The 22,954-nt window shown below is 33.2% G+C and overlaps 1 protein-coding gene across 2 annotated transcripts; it reads right to left on the reverse strand.

The window, feature by feature from the left end:
• Positions 1-15,096: 15,096 nt before the first annotated feature.
• Positions 15,097-22,695, reverse strand: LOC143247492 (high mobility group protein DSP1-like). 2 transcript variants are annotated; one of them, XM_076495721.1, is made up of 5 exons: positions 22,558-22,695; positions 18,138-18,306; positions 17,440-17,597; positions 17,015-17,189; positions 15,097-16,327 (listed from the first exon to the last, which is right to left on the reverse strand). In XM_076495721.1, exons 2-5 carry the CDS (start codon positions 18,279-18,281, stop codon positions 16,160-16,162), a joined length of 645 nt encoding a protein of 214 aa, XP_076351836.1. In that variant the 5' UTR covers positions 18,282-18,306; positions 22,558-22,695; the 3' UTR covers positions 15,097-16,159. The 2 variants fall into 2 exon arrangements, with proteins under 2 accessions (XP_076351836.1, XP_076351838.1); XM_076495723.1 differs by lacking the exon at positions 22,558-22,695 and adding an exon at positions 21,984-22,378.
• Between the last annotated feature and the right edge of the window lie 259 nt (positions 22,696-22,954).

Consider the following 22,954-nt stretch of genomic DNA (forward strand, 5'->3'; position numbering starts at 1 on the left):
TCCAAACAAATGTCAGTGATTTCATCCAATGGAATGTTTTTGAATAAAAAATGTATATTAAAACATTTACTGGGAGGGTGTGAATACTTTAACTCTTTGATAAATGAAAAAAGAGTCAAGGACAATAAATTCATTGAATGTTAGTGGTTTAGCAATAGATATAAGGAATTTGGCTGTTTCTGAACTGTGTTCTGATTGTAGAAGGACGTGATGGATGATTCTGTTTATGAACTTTAGGGAAACCATATAGTATACCAGATGGTGATCTATTAGAGAGTGATTGGTTGAACCCATTGTCAGTAACAATGTTTTTAAGTTCCTATTAACACTCCTACGAAAAGTGGGGCCTAATAGGCCCCAGAGCAACTTGAAAGGTTATTAATATTAGGCTAATAATTTTGTATTTAAATGAAATTGCCATTTAAATCCATTAATGAATGGATTAACGAGATTCCCACTGTCCCTATCTACTATCTAGCGAAACGACAGCCAGGGGAACGGGCTTGGAGAAATCAGGACTAGAAACGTCTTTTCGTAGGAGTGTTAATGGTTTGCTAGAGCATATCTGATGTAAGTAGTTTGAACTTTGCAGTGTCTATCAGAATGGTGTTTATTTTTTTAAGGTAACACGTTTGGCGTATTCACACAACTCCACTTCCTTTGTCTAAGCGGGTTACGATTATGTTTGAATTGTGTGAAAGAACTTTCAGAGTTGAAAATTATTCCTTTTTTTTACGGGAGAAAGAATGGTGAGAAAAATTGTGATTGTGAAAATATGAAAAGATAGTGGTTGTGATAAATAGATCTTGGGTTATTGGAAACATAAATGGGCAAGTTTGTTATCTTTTTGTAGGCAAGTTTAAAAACACTTGCAATCAGCAAAACTTGCATTAGTTTGTGGAACAAAGAAACTAAAACCTTTTCCAAGGGCAGTTTTGCAGGATTCGGTTAAAGTAACATTACTAGAGTAAAGTTTACATTGTTAGCGTTAATACGTTTTTTTTGTATCTTCACAAAGCTTCGTAATTTATGTATTTTCTAAATGCTCATGAGAAGCAATATTTCGATTATTACATCTATAAATTAAACATACTAAATGTGTAAAGTCTAAGCATGCAACAACGCTCTTAAAATCAGTCTTTGTCCTGTTAAACTTGCCGTGAGATGACGTTTATGTCGGAGTTTCCATTTGAGGTTTCCAACCAGTAGATGTTTTTTTTTTAAATGATTGTAGACTTAGCATTACTCAGTTACAAACCGGAAAGTTTAAAATGAAGGAACATTAGTACAACATTTTTGTTTTTCAAGTTGATAGAAAATCTGTCTCTAAATACACTTTCTTTAGTTTGAAGACAGATTTCTCTAGTAAACGGAAAGATAACAATGAATTTCGACTGTATCTTCAAATCAATATATCGGCCTCAGATCTTCCTTCAAGAAAACACAGTTTTCTAGAAAAAGAACATATACTGTAATCACGAAAAAAACATCAAACTTCATTGTTTCTAAATTGGGAAGTGTTTACTGCAAAGAAATACATAAGAAAATATAAAAATGGCCACCCAGTTCGGCTATCCGGCACCACTACATGAAACTGGACACTAAAGATTCACCATTCTGTGTAATGTTAATCAAAGAGAATTTATCTTGTTTTAGATATAACACAGTCCTTCTAATCATTTAATTTATTTTAAAGCAACTTATACTAAAAAATGAATTTATTACGAACCACTTTATTTAAAATAAAAATAATAAAATTATATATTTCATTCCTTCTGTTTGTAAACAGTCAATAATACTGTTGATTAATTTTATTGTCGTTCTCACGTCACGCGATTAGAAGAATATTTTAATATTGTATTCTTTAACGTGCTAAATTATCTTTATTTTCTTTTGCCTAATGATGACTGAAGTAGAAAGTCAAAACGTTACATGGCCACTTTATATATATATATATTTATCTGTACTTCCAGTTTCTTGGTGCTTAGTTCTCATAACACTAGGGTATTTTGTTTAACGACTCTTAAATGTTAAGCATGAAGAGAAGTGTCAAAGGTCATCTGAAACAAGCTGATCATATTGTTTTTAGACTATTTGATATGTACTTCAAAATTGCACTCTAACACAGGTCTGAAAGCTGTTGTTTAATTGAATAGGACAGTGACTAAACAAGAGTGAAAGTGGTTAATCTTCTCAGTGTTATGAACCAGTTGAAAACTGTATTTATGGTAAAGGTCTAGGTTTGAAATGTACATTCAGAGCTGACAGGAGAAGTTTGGTGGATCTGAGAACAGCACCAAAGAGCTAAGTGAATCAGTGTCTCAGAACTATCAGTTCTTTGTTAAAAGAGTAAAGACTCAGAAACTTTTATCTAAATAAAGTAATACTTGATGCTGTTTTAGAAGGCACTTGTTATTTTGGCAATGGTGCACTGCATTCTGGTTTAGAGTTCCGCCATATTGTATGCAACCATTCGATTTTTTTTGTGGCAATAAAAAGAAAGTAAAAAGAGAGAGATATATGGTGACATTTAGAACCCAGACAGATTCTATCCAGAAGACCTAGACAAACGTGGGTTCACTAAAGAACTGGATTAACTCTAGCATGTAACCAACACAAGACAACAGTCAAAACCATTCACTCATATAAAATATCCGATCTTAGAACTTCAATCTCCACACTTTCAATGTGTATTCCAAGTGTTGAGATTGTTTTGTGACTGTTCCTCACTCTGCATCTGACAAACATCTCATGTGTGAGACTGTTCTCTGCACTGTTGAGGATAAAAGTTTTTATCGTTCATCAACGGGAAAAGGTCTTCAAGCTTTGATATTGATGAGTATCAAAACTGATGTGACATGACAACTATCAAACAGAGAAGTTTGCTGTCCAAAAAACCTAGGAAGAAAGCTGTGCAACATGCTAAAATGCAAAACTTAAAAGTGCTCGCTGTTTTACGATTATGTCCAAGACGCTTGTTAAACTGTCTTCATGTTTTTAACTGGTTAAAAAATACACTCATAAAAAAAACAACCAGTTTTTGCGTATAGAGACAGTGTACTTGGTTTTACTACTATATCTGAAATGACTGAAAGTAATTCGATGCATTGTATGTTTTGATAACTATATGTTAATCCATTCCTGCCTTTGAGAACAAATGTCATTGATTGTTCCAGGATACTCAAAGTCTTTAATACAGCTGTTCTGTATACTAGTTTTATTAATTTCAACAATTTGTCTTTGTGTTGCCCTTTTGTCCTGCGATATTATTTTTCAGTCCATATTAACTTCTTTGTTAACCAAATAACTTTGTCTCATTTCGTTATTTCTAATTGCGATAATCTCTGTTTAATTAGTTTTGCCTATTACCACAATTTTCAGTACCGCTACTTTAAGTATTCGTACTGTTATGGTACATCTACTGAATACCGTATTTAGGTTTACGCAGCATATGTATATACAAGGTTCTACTAATATTGTCTTGGCCAAAGTGTTTCCAAATGTTGTAACAAATAAGATAATTATTATTAAGATGGCATTCAAGTACATTTAGCAAACTGTTTGTTTGTTTTTTGGAATTTCGCACAAAGCTACTCGAGGGCTATCTGTGCTAGCCGTCCCTAATTTAGCAGTGTAAGACTAGAGGGAAGGCAGCTAGTCATCACCACCCACCGCCAACTCTTGGGCTACTCTTTTACCAACGAATAGTGGGATTGGCCGTAACATTATAACGCCCCCACGGCTGGGAGGGCGAGCATGTTTGGCGCGAACCCGCGACCCTTAGATTACGAAGCACACGCCTTAACGCACTAGGCCATGCCAGGCCTTAGCAAACTGAGAAATGCATGTTATAATAAACATCTACATATGTAATTTGTATAATGAGACAGGCTCTATGGACATTATGAACGATTTATTAGAACAGAAAACAATTTGATGAGTCACCTTTAGAATGAAGTGTAACTCAGCATTTCATCTATGATACCAAAACATTGCTACAACATATATAATGACAACACATAATATAATATCAGAAAAATCAGTTTTGCAAACACAGTTTTAAATGAATCAACTTGTTAGTTTATAAGCCGAGATTTACTGGATGTGTTACATAGTTAGGAAAATGGTGGGTTCGTTGGACACTTTATTGAACAATTTATGACTTACAAGCCAAGTTTTTAATATATCCAATGGTTATATCTACAAACTGAAGTTTATTTCATTTCAATTTTTGTTATAACACTCTGAACCTTGAACTATTTTCTGTTCAATACTTTGATACTTAAAGGGGACACGACTTCGACTATGAAATTAGTAACAATAACTTTAATATTTTCACGAAAGAACTTTAGTTATTACATTATACTAGCCCTGATGAAGTAGCATTGGTAAAACGTTGACTGAAATAACACGTTATATTTATTACTACCTGAAGATTAAAGGTCCTTTTCCTATAACTTTATTGTTAAAATATCTAAATCTCTCCAGTGGGAGCATCAAGTTCTGATAAACAAATACCAAGAAGAGAGGAACCACATGTGGTGTAGAAACATTACAACTGAGTAACGAAATTTAAACAGACTTTACATTTTAGATAGCTGTAGCACCTAGTGTTGGTGTTCACGGTTGCTTTGAAAATGTAATAGGTTTCTTCTGACTAGAATTGTTAGAAGCAAAGTATTAGTTACTTGGGCTTCATATTAAATATTAAATGTTCATATGACCAACTAACAGTTTAATGTGATATTATTAAAGTTTGTTTTTAATTATAGTAGAAAATAAAAATTATTATTCCAGTTTGGCAGAAGATACAGCTAATGTTATTATTAATGACTATTATGTATTGTTAGTTTAGTTCATGGATTTAAAACTCACCTAAGTCTCTTGGGCTAATCGGACATTGTGAGATATTATTGGGTTTATGACCGAATATACCGTTAATAAAACAATGGCTGATGAAACAAAAAATTATTTAAGTAAAATGTTCAGATTGGTATATCTATTAAGTTAATTTTTATATTTGCTATGTTGTTAGATCTGATCTATATAGGTGATTTGCTATGATCAGAATTTCATATTTGTAACTCTTAGTGGAGATTTATTCACTTGATAATACCACATTGGGTAAATATAAACCATTTGTAATATTGAAGTAAGTTACTCGTCACTGTGTTCATAAACGTATTATCTTTGTAGGACTAATTAATTATAAGAAAATGTAATGTACTTTTATAGGACTCTGCCTTTGTAAAACATATGTAAATTATTTTATTGTATAAAGTCGAATTAGTAAGTTCTTTTATTGCATAATAATTGTTTTATTGACGATGTAAATTGTTGTATAAAGTCAAAGTTTTAAATAGGGTATGATGTTGCCCTTTCTATAGTGATTTAAATCTACAGACATGTATTGTGTGAGTGGTAAAATGTATATAATTGTGATAATGTTACATTAAATATTGTTTTTGGTATTTTATTATATCATTGACAATCTTTAATTACCTTAAGGACAGGAAATTTCATTAATTGATGAATTAGCATTGAGCATCCTCTTTAGGATAGTTTGATTATAAAATATTATAATTAGTTAAGTAAAACAATTTAATTTAATAGTTTTAATCGTTCCTTTTAGGATTATAATATGAACCATGTTGACCTAAAAACACGCTCTCCACTATTGTGGTACTATTACGTAATCATCCATCGCGGCCACTTGTTTGGTTTCAAACCATAATTTCAGCCTTCCGTACAATCGAACTATGACGTCAAGACCGCCAGTCACGGCAACCTAGCAACGCGTCCCTAACGATATACCATCTACTGGCAAATATTCGAACTTTGTTTTGTTGTATTTGATGACATCACTCAGCCCTCCTCCTCTCAACTTCCGTCTTCTTGTGTCGTCACTACCACTTGTGAAGTGTCAACGAACCTACTCCCGTAATACAAAAAAAAAAAAAAAAATGGCTAACGATAACAAAGAAAGAATTACTGGTTAAAGTTTTCACTGAACGACTTTCATCGATATCCGATTTTAACCACCTCTTTGTAATTTTTGTTTTAATGTGTATATTTACGTTTGTTCGTGGTTTGTCCTAGCTCTTACAAACTATACCGACCTAGCCTTTTAATTTCTATGGTATCCAGATATCTTAAACTGAGTAATTCGAAGGTCAGTAATCCTCTAAACGAGTCGACACTTACAGGTAGTTTGGGTAAAGGATCCAACAGAACTACGTTTGTTGGCCGATTTTTCAAATGGAATAACATAAGTCACAGATGCCATCATCATTGTTTGTTGACAAACAATTCTGTTTCAGCTTTAATATGGAGACTGATATCCATTTAACACCACTGGCTTGGTGGTCTCTCCCAAGCAGTAGTTTATGAGAAGCAGCACATCTACTGAGACAACTACTTCTTATTAAGTATATTACTGTCCTGCAGATTGCGTTCACATCTGTATTCACGCAGCTAGGTCACTGGTAAGCTCTTTATTAGTATTGTGCATTACATAAAAAGATACTCGAGCTAGGCTTAATTTCAGTTTTGAAGAGTTTGAGCTTTTATCGCGTCCTCTTCTATTTTGTTTGTTTGGGAATTTCGCACAAAGCTACTCGAAGGCTATCTGTGCTAGCCGTCCCTAATTTAGCAGTGTAAGACTAGAGGGAAGGCAGCTAGTCATCACCACCCACCGCCAACTCTTGGGCTACTCTTTACCAACGAATAGTGGGATTGACCGTCACATTATACACCCCCACGGCTGGGAGGGCGGGTATGTTTAGCGCGACGCGGGCACGAACCCGCGACCCTCGGATTACGAGTCGTACGCCTTACGCGCTTGGCCATGCCGGGCCTCCTCTTCTATTATCAACAGTACAATTTTCAATTTCCAAATGCCCCTCGCTAGTACAGCGATAAGTCTACGGATTTATAACACTAAAATCAGGGGTTCGATTCCCCTCGGTGGGCTCAGCAGATAGCCCAGTGTGGCTTTACTATAAGAAAAACACAAACACACACACAGTTTCCAAACAAATTCTACTGAAATATGAAATTTAATGTTACATGCATTAGTCTTCACCAGACAGGACTTTGATTTTGTCGTTTGTCATGTGGTATTTCTACGTTGGTAACCAAAGAGTGAATTCACTACACCACTGCTGGAAAGAATAGACTTGTTACATAGCAATCCTATAATATTTGCAATTTACACCCCTTTCATTAACTGTTTCAATAATTATTTCCAATATTGTATGTGTATATATTTTTTTATATAATAAGAATATCATAGCTCTTTTTAATATACTGCTATCTGGTAGCACCTGTAGAGTTGGATTACATAACGATCGTGCATATCGTCTAATGTTAATTTTACGTTGACATAATTAAATTAAGATTTATATTTTATTTAAATAATAATAATTAGCATCAAATCTGTGATTTCCTTTCTTTCATAAAACATAATCCAAATTAACAAAGCACTATTTAAGATAGGTAGTCTATATATACCAACCAGTTTAGCTAACAGAGGAAGGATGTAGTTGTTAGACAATCTGGCTGGAGGCTCAAGATAATATTTACCAGATATTCGTGATATGCAGTTTTCATACATCAATCTGCTCTGTGACATAAAATATTAATTTATCTTTATTCATGTAATTGTCTTTGACTTTTACATACAGGTAAATGTGTTTAGAAACATATTTGTGTGTTAACATCAGAATTTATTCTAAATATAATATCTATACTAGCTCTAAAACAAAACATTGGTAGGGGTTTAGTTTAGAGCGAGAGAAGTCTGATGAATTCTCTTCCCAACAGGGATGATCAGGAACGTTGTGGTTCCTCTTCATCCCCGCTCATGGAAGATCGTTTACCTTTACGTGGGAGTTTTTGATTTGACTTGTTTTAGGGTGATGAAGTGAGGTGAGGCAGCATGAACATGACGGATGAAAAAGGAGAGTGAGACAAAAGCGTCACAAGGGAAGTAGACCAGGCCAGGGCCCGTAGTCCAAAAAACCGGACGGCAGACGTTGGTGTGTCTGGAGAATATGCGATGTACGGTATGTATCTTGGTCTGGATTTGACATTCGATGGCCTGTTTGATTTCTTCTGGTTGAATGGTTTGGTCGACACCTCTGAAGAACACAGAGAAAAGTGAGAGGACTTTTAGTGAGGAACAACTGACGTTAATTTCAGTGTTCTATGGTTGACATAGATATACTTGATCAGCGGGTGTAGAGGGCTGGATCAGAATTCCGCTCCGGCGAAGGATTCGGGTCCTGGAGGGGTCGGTCAATGGTTGCCTCTGGCTTGGCATGGGCGATGAAAGTGGCGACCTGTAACGGCGTAAGGTGCGGCAGTAGACCGTCGACGATTACCGGCAAGACCGATGGTATAACTAGCGTAGTCGGTCCTTGCGTCTTGAACAGCATGATAACAGATATCAACACGTCTTGCTCGGTAACTAGCGTGGAACTCCACCCTAGCTATGAGTTAATCTCATATCTATCAAGTTAACAGAAACATTTTCGGAAAAAATAATAGCTATTTCTGGATGTGAAATTACTCAGAACTGAAAGAAGGATTATTTGCAGAGTTGAATGAGAGAGATGTCGAGTATAAGAGGAATCTTCACTTGAACATAAAATTTGCTTGTGCTTATTAGGTCCCTGACATTGGACATCATCCAAGATGGAAACAGTAATGCAGACGTGGACTCAGCAGATAGCCTGATGTGACTTTGCTATAAGGAAAACACACACACACACGTACACTTGTAGGCCTGTGAGACACTAGCAAAGAAACTGCTCATACTCTGTGTCACTGCAAGGAAAGCAGAGGAATTGGCTACAATTAACAGCTCAGAAGATGCCTGCAAACACAAAATATTACTATTATGCCGAGCATATTACCAATGGTAATTATGCCAGTCATTGGATAAACAGTTCTGGAGTAACAGAAATGAGAGAAAACTGCTGTAATAAATGCGCTAGTAAATTAGCAGTGCCTAAGTCTGACTTGGTCGCCAGTTCTAAGGAGTTTAGTGATCAGCTTAACTTTGTCAATGCTGGTTGAGACTTGGCATATACCAATAAAGTTGAAAGAGCAGGAGGTTCAGCTTACTCTAGGAGTTGTTGCTCACAAAACCAAAGTTTTAAAACTTGGACCTGGAATACCGAGTTGTGCCTGAGCAACAGATGAGAATGGTACCTCAGTATACACAAATAGTGCACCATGGTTTTGATCTGAACAAGATCTAATGTAAAAGTGCCACATAATGTAGTTATAAAAGCTACCTATGAAATAAACTGTTTTTTATTTAAAAAGAAAAATGCACTAGCTAAGATAGTGGCCCACTTCACAGGGGATGAAATTTAGGTGTTTTTTTACTATGGACAACCAGCTGTCCAGCGGGATGCTGGGATGGTTATAGGCAATGGTAAGTAAAGTAGAAGTTACTGAAGCTACCATTCTTGCTAGGGTTTCGTCAATTGTATCCTGAACACAGGTAAATATGGAGCTACACTCGATGGCATTGTACATAATTGTGTTGGCAATCTAGATCCGACTCAGCACAAATAACTCGATGATTTGTTGAGTTAAAATTCCAATGCACTTGAAGAACCAGATGACCAACTTCGTCATACAACAGTGACTTCGTGCTATATAGACACAGACAAGCACCACACTAACTTTCTTGGAACATTATCTCATCAAACTGAGGCTATCAAAGCTGACAGCAATGAGATTGAATCTCTGTTAGTGGTTACAAAGAAAGAAAACTTTTGGTTAGAATTTTCTACAAACAACCACGAGAAATTAACCTTCATGAGAAAATGTTTGTGACGGCTGGTGAGGATTTCCCTCTTTTAGCTCTGTGTAAAATTTGAAACTAATAAAACGATTCGATGAACCATATTATAAAATAAAAAGTCCAGATTATTTCATGGTATACTTTAGTTATCATGCATCTCGAATAATTAAAAATACTTGCGAAAATACAATATACAATGACGTTATATACCATATAATACCGGCATCAGACGCTGTAATATTAACTCTTTGTAGATATGCGATATATTGGGTTAACTCTTCAGCCATATAGAAGTTGTAAGATAATGTTTAATTCTTGTTCTTACCATCTGTAATATACTAATTTTTTGTCATAAATTTCAACACTTTGACTTACCACGTATTTAGACAAAAACTGCAATAAGTGTATCTCATCATCTAACCGAAACCTGGACTAACCTTTCATCTAATAAAGAGTTAAGATACGCTGACATTCGTAACTACTCCAAATAAACTAGTTGCGAGCTCCAATATACCAGTCAAAACCTTCGTCTACTTCGTTAGGCCCGGCATGGCCAGGTGTGTTAAGGCATTCGACTGGTAATCTGAGGGTCTCGGGTTCGAATCCCCGTCGCACCAAACATGCTCTCCCCTTTCAGCTGTGGGAGCATTATAATGTTACGTTCTATCCCACTGTTCGTTTATTTAAAAAAGTTGCACAAGAGTTGGCAGTGGGTGGTGATGACTGATAGCCCTCGAGTAGCTTTGTGCGAAATTTAAAACAATCTACTTCGTTAACACTCTTCCAAAAATGCCAACTATTTCAAATAACTAAACATAATGATTGTAGAGAGAGCCCTTTCAGATTTGTCAGAAACAAGACAATCTGGTGAACGAGGCCTCTTTTTTTCCTTCTTGTGAACGATCGCATTGGTGTTTCTATGCCGCTTAGAAAACGAGAAATACCCATCTACGCGAGTGCTGATTGGCTGACAAGCACTGATGACGTAACTACAGATTCCCCTACGTATCCAATATGGAGAAGCACTGCACTGAAACTACTGGTAGACGTCGGAGATACAAATATTTTTTATTTCAAGCACAAACATGATTATCACAAGTAGCCACTTGGACTGTCTTTTATTTATCAACATTTATTTGTACCTCACTAGAAATTTTCTTTTCACCTCTTTAAGCCCTGGTGGAACAATTTATCACGTTATTGTATAGGGCTATATAATATATAATTTGGGAGTTGCAACAAGTAATATTTGTCTGTATAAGCGTATAGTCGTAATGTATACACCAAAATCGTAATGGTTGGCATCTCTGCTCATGATTTTTCAGGTCATCCTTTAAGTAATGTCCAATTAATGAATAATGTATGTTCCATTATTATTATTAATTACTTCGTACCAACTTATAAGCTTCTGAATGTCACTTCTATAAAATTCTTGGGGTTTGGAGGGAAAAAATGTAGAGGGTAGTTTTGACATCATATATTCCAAGCTTTCTTCCATCAAGATAGTTCTGCAAACTTCGGAATAGGTGTTAATCAGATGGAGCAAGATCCGGAAAATAAGGATGTGATCCTTGCTGTATGGGGCCGTGCATTATCCTGGTATAGCACAACACCTTTACGACTAATCAAAGGTGTGTTTTTTTCAGTGTAACATTCGACCGCTCTAACTGTTGACAACAGAAGTCTGATGTAATTGTTAAATTGAGTGGCAACAACTCAATGTGGATCACACCAACAATATCCTACCAAACGCTTATCAAGAATTTCCTAGGGTGGAGGTCCATTTCGGGCTGTGCTTTAGCCAGTTTACCTACACTGAGCCATTGTCTGTAGAACTTAACATTTTTAATCTCCAGTCACTAATCTGTCCGTGAGTTACGTTCACGAGAGTGCAGATGTCCACTCTTTTTCTAAGGTTGGCTTCTGTCAAATCATGGGGGACCCAATTTTCCAAGTTATGACACCTTCCCAAGCTGTTGCAGATGACGGTGAACTGTTGAATTAATCTTCTATGCTAGTTCAACTGTTACAGAACATTCTTCAAGTGTAGACAGCAGCAAGTCATAATTAAACTCAACACGACGACCTGAATGTGACGCATCACTTAAACTGTAGTCACCTGCTCTAAACTTCTGAAACCACCTTGGACTTGCTTTCATTGAGAAAATCCTCATCATAAACACGTTGAATGTTTCGTGTAGTTTCTGCTGTAGTATTGCTTTTTTTAAACTAATAAAGCTTTATATGCCTAATTTGCTCCTCACACACATCCATCTTCATAATGGTTTATTTTATTAATGATACGGAAAAGTGGAGTTGGGTTAGTTTGTCTCGGAATATTTTTATATACGTCTTACTACATATTTTAGTCTTTAAAGGCTTCTACAAAGACAGAAATGATGATGCACTTTCTGTACTAAATTTTCGGACATTACTTGTGGGATGACCTGATATAATCCATGAAAATGTTTTAACTATTTGTAAATATTCTTGTAAAAGCAACATCATTGTCATCAAGTTTGTTAGTCCGATTTTCTTCTGTGGTACAAGAAAAGTTCGGAAAAACTGGTCAATTTGTTTATGCATAGTACTCAACACAGATTCGTGGGTAAACCAGCCTCCCGTATACATGCAGTTGTTTTGCATACGTTTTCAATTATGTTTAGAACAGTGTTCAGGCTAATGTCATCTCTATTTGACAATTTCACAATAATTTGTGATAAATAAGCGTGTATATAAAATTTAAGCAAGCAAACATTCCCATATATTCGTTATTTATAAAAATTAATACTAAAATAATGCTATTCAATTACATTTTTGTAGCATTGAGGTCAAATAAGTATAAAAGAAAATATGGTAACATTCCTGTTCGTGTTTGAATCAACACTTCACACCTATCCAGCCAAACATAGTGCAAATTCTATTAAGTGAAACCCGATGTTTTTTGTTCCTTAATATAAATACAGAACATAAATCCAAACACTTAAATCTTTGACTTTATCCCTCAATAGATGGTTTTAATGAAAATTTGGTAAAGCAAAACTTGTTTACAGCTATTTCGTTATTGTAAAAACGATTTTAGGGGCAATGTAATCATACAACTACCCTAAACTTAAATCAACACAGCCCAACAGAACATTCTATCTAAAATATAATCCATTCACGTAGGATACGTCTATCATCTGTAAGCGTTGCTAATAACCATGTATCACACTAGTCAATTTTTCTATCTGCCAGTTTAATTTTTAAGAGTCATATTATCTTCTTTACATTTAGCATTTCATTCCCTTAACGTTTATACAAATAACGAACCATTATAAACAAGTCTAAGGTTGTTCACGTGCAGTTGAACTTCATTCTATTGTTTCAATTCAGCCTACATACTTTGTCCTCTACATTTTCCCTCTAGTTTTTCAAGCTGCTATGTTTTAAACAAAAATTAACAGAAATAATGTATTGGTTATCACAAATATATGACAAGGATTGTTTTGTAAATTTCTGTACCAATTTCAGCAGTTGTTTTTTGCAACTAAAATCTAAATTAATAGCACCCCTCCAAACTTAATATTTAGTAATATATATTGAAAAGTATGTCATTAAATGCAATCTCTTAACTGTAAACCTGACAAGGTATTCTAATACGTTCAATATCATTTCTTTGATGGATTACAGGTACCCCCCTTTAACTGTATCTCTTCCAGTTAAAATGGAAGCTTTATCTTCCTTCTTAAACTCCATATCATTTTTTACTATCATTCTAATGAAAAAAAGCTTGTTTTAGTGGATTCCAAGTACCACAACTATTTCATAAATTAAAAAAACAGGCCTGTTGAACATTAATTTACGTTTTTAAACATCTAAAAGAATATTAAACAAGTGCTAATCATTTTATTAGAAAATAATTGAGAATGACTCACCATTAACTGATATTTAAATAAACTTAAGTTCTCTTCAGTACTCCATTCCTACTGGCTTGAGCTTAAAAATTATAAGCCAGACTGTTCCTAGTAGCACCTATGCTGTAATAGCCTTGTCAGTCTTTAAGTCAATTAACAAGACTGGCTGTCACTTTTCTAACATACTAAGTTTTAAAAGTACCACACATGTTTAATGATAAAGTCTCAAACTTTAGACTTCACAAGTTAATGCTAAAATCCAGGAAATGCCCAATTCACTAACCAAAGAATACACATCCAGTTTAAGTAACTTGTAATTTAATCCTATTCAATTACTATTAAGAAAATAATATAACAAAGTAATATTATTTTATATGACTCTCTCATCAAAGACCATAGTGCTTAAAAATGTTTACACTGATTTGGTTCTAATACCTATAATTAATCTCAAGATGAACTTAAAAGTGTGTAGTGTCTTCAAAAAAATACAACACTTTCCTGTTATAAGTTAATACTTCTGCACAAAATTACAGATTTTATTTTGTAGATCCATATCTTGTACTCTTTAACACACAAATTAAGTCATTCAACTTGAATCTTCTAATTGCATGACACTTGCATACAAACAATTATTTTATCCAAATATACGAATCTATCAATGAAACACATTGCTATATGCATTCAAAAGATCCTAAAAAGTAAACCAATGCAACACGTGCTAAAAATTATACATGCAGATATTGGGAGTGAAAGTTTCAGATGCAACAGTCAAGCAGAAGTCAACTTGTAGATTTATTAATTTAAAAACAATTAAATAAAACACATTAGATCTGACTAATATACTTGTATTACAAACATCAAATAAAACAATTACTTGTAGGTCTTTCAGTTTAAATTTTCTAATAGTAGAATAACAAAAGTATTAATAAGTATATCAAATTAAAGGCCTGTATGAACAGTTGAGCAAGATATTTTATTAACTCCATCCAGAGAACCAAAAACATCTTCAACACTTTTTATAGCAAGTTTAACCCAGTACAAGGTAAATATTACATACTGTTTTAGAAATTAAGATATATCTAATGTGTTAATATATTAGACATTAACTATACTAAATTTATTCTTAAATATTCAGCTTTTCATACAAAGTTGCTAAAAAAAGTTTTTTTCACATGTACAATAGTTAAGAAACTATAACTGAAACATTCAAACCACATTCTCAGGGTAACCTGTAATCTCCACCCATTTTCATATCTCAAAATGCAACACCACAGTTCACTAACACTAAACATTCCATGTGTATATTTAATGTTGTCCTGATCATCTTTAGAAACTAAGCATAATTAAATCCAGTAAAAAATAAAAGTTACAAAAAAAAACTGGTGGGTTAAACATTTTATTCGAGTTGACATAATACAAAAATACGACAAAACATTAAAATACAGTCTGGCCAACAGCATTAAAACTTTACAAGAACGAAAATAATGAAATAAAACTCACCATGTGCTTTTACATACCACCACAAAAAAACTAGTTTAGAATTTAATGGACAAGTAGGTACTTGCAATGGATTTTTTTTAACCATTATGAAAGTGAATGGGGATGTATTTTATATAATTCATATTTGAATACATAAATGTAAAACTTAATTATACTATCAGCCACAGGTTATCTTTTCCTCACAAGAAAAAGTACTTGTAGAATTTTATACTGCAAGATGGTTAATTCAGGATATTTTACATTTATAGTACTATAGCTTGGATATTTATAATGACACAAAATACATACAACCAGATTTTGTTAATTAATAATTAGGAGAAACAAAAATACAAAAACTAGGAAGATGATTTCCAGAAGATGAATAAATCAAAATATAAAGTAACATGACACTGAAACATATCAGGGCAACAAGTTGGTATTTGTGTATTAACAGCAAGGGAATCAAATTTCACAGCAGAATTTTAATGTCTAAACTCAAACCTTTTTTTTCCCCAAAACAAAATTATCTCACAATAATGTGTCACATAATAAATTTAGACCAATAAAATCAATGATCTTTTAAGTTATGTGGACCTGCATCTCCACAGAAAATAATAATAATAATAAAAAAAAAAATGTTCACTAATCTGAATTAAAATCAAGACAGTTAACATTAGGCTTCAAAGAAATAAACAAAATGTTTAATTGGCATAAACTCTGCCTGCTATGGAGTTTTTTTCAACCCTTTAAATACACAAGGTAAAAATTAATTAAATGGGATTGAGCAAGACTATAAATTTGTTTTTTTTTCTCTAAGTACAATGAAGGGAAATATTTTTATGAAATACAGTTATGCAAATGAAAACGCTGGGCAGACATACCAAAACCAAGCCGGTTGCCCCTAGATGACCTATAAACATATCTAAGAAATCCCCCAAATCTACAAAGATTACCACCAGTCTCCTCAATCATCATCATCATCTTCTTCCTCACCATCTTCTTCATCTTCTTCCTCCTCCTCCTCCTCTTCTTCCTCTTCCTCATCTGAGTCATCCTTTTTCTTAGATGCTCCACCTCCTTTAGCAGCTGGTGTCCCACCTTTTGATTTCTTACCTTTATAAGCTTTAACTTCCTAAAAGTTAAGATGTTAATTAAAGTGATCCATTCCATTTCTAAGTGACTACAAAATATACTAAATACACATTTCATTCAGACAACAGGGAATTTTTCAAATTCAGGTAGAAGTTACAACTTGTTTACTACACATAAATGATTAAAAAAAAATCACATTAACACTTAACTGCAGAGTTGATGCATGCTTTATATCACTGATATTGCAGTAACATCCGTAATATTTGGGATTACACATAGCTCTCCCTACTAGTGTAAGAAACAAATGAATTATGCCAACAAAAATAAATAACTTACATAGTTTTTTATACCTGTGCAAACCATGTACTATACCCATTTTCAATTTGTTATAGTTTTTTTTTTTTTTTACATCACAATTTTCAGTATAAAGAACATTTATAAATGTTAAAAATAGATTATTTTAACTGAAAGATGTTGGATTAATCTAAAGTTAGTTATCTGATATCTAATTTTGCCCATAAAAGTATCACATTTAAAAATGTTTATATTGTACATAAACACTGCTGTCCTATTGGAAGTAATTTACCTTAATAATGTATCAAAACTCAAAAACAGAAGTTACTTACATCCTGTAATAGCTTGAAAAAAACATTACCTTTGAAATTACAAGAATGGATGCCCTTACTGTAATACAATAGGTACACCATGGGGAATAAATTATATATACCTTTTCATATCGTGCTTTGTCTTTTGCAGCTAACCCTTCGTATTTGGATTTTAAATCTTCAGACACTTCATTCCATCTCTTACCAAGTTCTTTTGCAATGTCACCGACTGAAGAACTAGGCATCATTTCCTTCACCTTGGGTCGCTCATCATTGCAAAACCAGAAAAATGCCGACCTGAAATCAATAAAAATAGAAAATACGCTAACTATATTTTCCTCTGTGTCATGCATGTATAGTTTCAATATTTTAATGATAATTACAAAACAAATGTGTACACATTTGCATAACATCAAGTGTAAAGTTAATCTTTTCATATATAATCATAAACTAAATTTTATCAAAAACAATCTCTAAAGACAGTAGTGATAACTTCAACAGCTGTTGAATTTTATTTTTATTTCAATTACATTTCTCACAAACTCACAGTGCCCTTTTTGGAGCATTTGGGTCCTTTGTCCTTTTTCGTTTCCTTCCCTTTTTCTCTCCTTTTGGTGGCTTATAATTTGCCATTTCAGATTCGTATCGTTTCTTATCTTTCTCTGCCATCTGTTGAAATCTCTGCTTCTCCTTTTCTGACATTGTCTACAGAGAAGGTAAACCAGTTAGAGTTCTTTAAAACTTGTGATTAAAAACACAGGTACAACAAAATATGAACTGTTAATGAAATATTCAACTCTCTCTAATAATCTGAATGTGCTAATATGGAAGTAACGTTTGATTATAAAACTTCAGCTAGATACAACATTAAACGACAACTTTGTATCAAATACAGAAGGTAGTCTTAATTATGACGTAATATTTTCATTATTGACTACACAACTGGCTTATTATAAGATTCTATTCAGGAAACTAATAAACATTTTATCAATATTCTCAAAACTGTATTTTTAATTGAAAATTAACTCATTCAAAAGTTTTTAAAGTTACTAGCACCTTTGTTCATGTTACATGTCAAGAGATAATGACAAACTCTCCTAATCAATAGAAATGTGAAACAACTTTATCATGATAGCTAATCAGTTGTCCCGTCTACAAGATGTTTCACAAAGGATTTCGTACAGTATTGAATAATTTCAACTGTATATAATCTAAAAGAAGTCTTAGAAATCAGTTTTTTTTTACCTTCCACCTCTCTGCACACTTCCTTGAAAATTCTGCAAACACAACATTTTCATCTGGATGTTTTTTTCTATGCTCTTCTCGGCATGTCTGCACAAAGAAAGCATATGCTGACATACGTCCACGGGGTTTTTCTCCTTTACCCATTTTTTTGTGACACTGGTATATTTATCTAGAAATGGAAAAAACAAAACACATATGAAAACCTAAACCTACATTGTTTCTAACACAATCATTATTTGTGCTTAGTCTTTAAACTTTAATCCACAAGTAATAAAGTCCTTTAATTTTATTACTTGGGAGTCCATCCATTTCTGTGAAGTTATACATGTAATGGTTGATAATTAAAATTACTATTTTTCTCCACAAAACTTATGAAGTGGTTAATATACATTACCAGCCTGTTGTATACAAAAGAAAGCATTTCTATAACATTTCTGTGAACTCCTACAGTCTTTAATGAGTCATAGTAAAACAATTTCCATAGCAAAAGTTTCATAATTTACTTCAACCACTTACTAAATGAGTATCAGTTTCTTTTTCAAAACACTATTTGCTCTACACTAACCACAGATAAATCAGTGTAGCGAGATGAAGTCTTAAAATAAAGTTGATAGTACTTTTCGTGTGACTGCAGATTGTAAAACAATAAGTTATATATCACAACAGACTTAGCTTCAACATTTTCACATCTTGCTTTTATTACTGTACATAAATCTGTTTTCTGAAAACATATTTAGCTTATGGATTGTTGTATTGGTCCAGGAAATCTATCAAATCTGGAGCCAGCTAGAACTGAAACCACTCCAGATAATCATCAACCATAGTCAAAACTAACTCGTCCCAAGATTAACTTACATAAAGACTACAGGAAAAGAGGTCACGAAATTATAAACATGAAATGTGATACAAGAAATCACTGGTATAATCTGATCCATATGAAGATGCTGAAATTCTTTCTGTAAACCAAAACACCATTATGGAGAAAATTACCTTTACCAGTTGAGCTGATAAACAAACCAGCCTTACACGCACTATTTTCAGATTTCTGCAACAACCAATTTCCTCCTTAGAAAAACCATAATAAATGTAATAAAACAATTAACAAATATAAGCTTACTCACCCTGTTTAGCTACTTATATGAATTAAGTCACTGAAAGAGATAAAACTGCTTCTCTACTGCCTTACAAGTTGTGTCCAACTCTTAAAACTTGTAAAATATTGCTAGAACACATTTTGTCAAATGCTGTTTCAAGATGTCTTGTGTGAGAGTTGCATGTCACATAGTGATATATAATACTCATGTTCAAGTTTCAGATTGCATTTCATCACAAATTTAGCCAAGTCTATATTTGTGTTGGAGATTTTTGTTATAATTTGACATTTCTTGATACATCAAAATAAACTATCAAAATAGCCACTGCACAAATACAAATAGGGTCCGTACATGGCTAATAAACTTAGCCTTATTAGTAGAACTACAACAAACCACACCAAGGAATTTGCAAGTGGTTAGTGAACTAGAAACAGATGTTCAAACACTGTTCACACAACAGTAACACACTAACTTAACATTAGCCATTTAATATAACTGGATATTTAGTAATTCTTTTTTTCTCCCTACACCGGTCAAAATTTCACTTGTTATCCATATCAAACAATGAGCATAAGAACAGTAATTGACTTATACAATGAGCACACTCAACAAACTGATATCCAGAAAACAACACACTATCAAATATTTACTAATGTTCCATTTCTGCTATTCATAATCCACTTACATCGAAACCAATAGCAGACAACTGATGTCACTCAAATTCAAATGATTTAAATGCCCAAAACTTAGTTTCTGTTTCACATCAACATTGTAATGTTAAATAAATTCTCAGACCAAATTGGTATTTAGACATTAAAAATATTACCTGGACATAAATGAAATTTATGTCAGTATAATTTTTCATTAATCACTGTTTAAAAATTATCTGAAACTGAACCGACTTAAAATGATTTACATACTGTGCTTGTTGCCCAAATAAAACAAGTTCGAGAATATACGAAGTGGATCTATTTGTATCACATGAAAAATGAACCCTTTCACTGCTGCTGAGACACTTCACAATACTCCTGTCCTCTCATACTGCAACTAGGACAAATGTTTCCCAGTGCAACTCAAAATTGCCATGCATGACATACTGGAGTTAAATTAGTTGAACAGTATGGTTTCCCTTAATGTCACTCAGCCATTCAGTTACCAACAAGATGTCTAATGTACAACTGGGTGCCAATAGTGTCTGCATCATTACAGCAGTAAGTAGCAACCCTAATTACTACACAAACATGCTTGATGTGTTGATTTGGACAGCTTAGAAAACAGCACATGTGATGTTCAAATATGTGATGATGATGAGACAGTGAGCAAGAGGATGCTAACTCTTCATCTTGTGATGATAGTCAAACCTGGACCAAACAGAGGAAGGCATAAACAGGGGTTGGAACCTGGGAAACATACATCCCAGCTAAAGAGGATGGGTTACAATCAAAGCAATAATTCTCATTTGTATAGACCATTATGACCCTAATTTTTTGTGAATTCAAATACTTGTTTACAAAATTTAAATCATTTCCTTCAAAATATAAATGAGTCAAATATTTACAGACAGAAGTAATATTGACAACTCCATTTGTAAAACACTAATTATAATTGTGAAGTAATTACCAACCAATACTACATTACTTAAATGTCAAACCTTTATTACATTAAATAACTTTATTCTGCTACAAATAGTAAAAAGAATCATTACATTATTAAAACAAGTTAATTTAGTCTAAGCACTTAATATACTACACAAAAACAATGTTTCACATAACATACAACAGAAAGCCCATAATGTAAACTTAATATAACAGAGTGCATTTTTTTATTTGTCAAATTAAACCACATTCTGCTTTGGGATATTTTTAGTATTCAGAAGAACAAAGTTTTACAAATTTAAGTTTTCATTAAAGCTTTCCATGTTTGGGCTAGTTTTGGAAATCTAAATGTGCCATTATGATTTTTTCCAATCTTCAACATCACATGTAGGTATTACAAATAACAATCCATACTACTGAGGCTAGCTAGATAATTAACTTTATTAAAAATAATTAAAACTACAAGGTTTTGTTTAACAAAACAATCTTAAAATATTATAAGTGTAATATAAATGTAAGCAAGCAATTTTTACCTCTAAATTAAAAAGCCATATAAATTATTGAGTGAATTACACACACACACATATGTTGTATATATGCACAAGATTTTAGTCTTGGCATTCCAAAGGTTCCCATGCTTGATGTTAAACTACATGAAATACTAGTTTTAATAATTCAAAAAATAAATTACAAATTAATAAGAATACAGTTTATTGAAACTCCCATTTCATTAACAGGATTCAAATTAACAAAATAACAGTATAAATAAATACTATTAAATTGAAATACTTTCTAAGTATTTTGTCAATATTAATTAATAAGAATAAAAAAATTAATTTTAAATATGTAGCAGTTTCATAAAAATGCGTTTCAATAGCTACTAGCAATTAAGCTTGGTTGACAAATATTCAAGTCTCAAGTACAACTGTTTTCTCTTGCTTTTAGTTTTATAGACTAAATTCTCTTTCAAAAGTACAACCTCCAACTTCATCACTGAAAACCCCGTCGAAATATCTGACCTTGAACGCCATTTTGTTTTCATGAAACTCAAGACAGTTTATTTTCCATTTTAGTTAATTTTCAAAAATCATAACTACCAAATATTACCCTATTTACAACAGATGAATAAGGAGTTAGGCCTAGTCCTATTCACTTACCCAACTAACGTTAGCCTATATACTATCTAACCGGCTCTCCATCGTCGAGTATAACCTATTCAACTATACTAACGTTATACACAGAACATAGTGAATCACGAATGGCACCCATTTGATGCAGTCGCCCTTAACAAAGGACATAGGATTTGCCTGTATTTTGAAAGAGCAATTTCGATAAAGTTACACGATACATACTTCTAAAAGATATTTAACTCTTATTTCAATTCATATTTTAGTCATTACTACTCATAATTTGTAAAACTTCATCGTCTAAACCACATAAATAAATTATTTTTCTCGTCATGTTGTCGAGCTTCTTCCCCATTGCAACACTATGGCGTCTATAGCTAGCTAGTCTTTGTGCTAATGCTACGTAGCCATATCACTAGGAAAGCAAGTTAGTCGAGTGCTCAATATAACTACATGATGAAGTAAATATACATCTCAACGATTAAATTTTTCGTATGACATCACAATTAACTTCTCAAGATGATAGAATGAATTTAAAGCATTAAAACTCCGTTTAATAAACCTATATCACTACAATATGTTTTAAAATAAGAGATTTTCTTACCTAGTTAAGCAATGTCACAGTACTACCGCTATCTACCAAGTACCAGTGAACAAGCAAGCGTTAGACCTAGCGTTCAAACCACAGTAAAGGAGAATACTCCAATTGGTCAATTCGGAAATGGCGCACATCATAGACAAATAGATTAGTACAAAAATAGTCACATGCTACGTGAATTTAGGAGATAACCAATGAATAAGAACGTCTTTCACAGCGAAAAAAGCGCGGGAACACAAGTCATTCACAGCCTGTATATAACGACTAGTATCAGTACATTATATGAGAAAATACTATTGATCATATAATTTCAAAGTAAAATGAAAAAACAATTAAAAAAACACGAATCGAAATTTTATAACTCTTATTACAACATAACTCAAGTTTAAATTCAAGGCAATTT

The sequence above is a fragment of the Tachypleus tridentatus genome, chromosome 3 (genome assembly GCF_004210375.1).
Source record: "Tachypleus tridentatus isolate NWPU-2018 chromosome 3, ASM421037v1, whole genome shotgun sequence".
NCBI classification, from domain to species: domain Eukaryota; kingdom Metazoa; phylum Arthropoda; class Merostomata; order Xiphosura; family Limulidae; genus Tachypleus; species Tachypleus tridentatus.

Excerpts from the sequence above, each read along its gene's own strand:
- LOC143247492 (XM_076495721.1), bottom strand. The coding sequence starts at position 18,281 with ATGGGTAAAGGAGAAAAACCCCGTGGACGTATGTCAGCATATGCTTTC. Across the intron at positions 17,190-17,439 it reads AATGCTCCAAAAAGGGCACT|GTCGGCATTTTTCTGGTTTT; the intron begins GTGAGTTTGTGA and ends TATTGATTTCAG. Across the intron at positions 16,328-17,014 it reads ACAAAGCACGATATGAAAAG|GAAGTTAAAGCTTATAAAGG; the intron begins GTATATATAATT and ends CTTAACTTTTAG.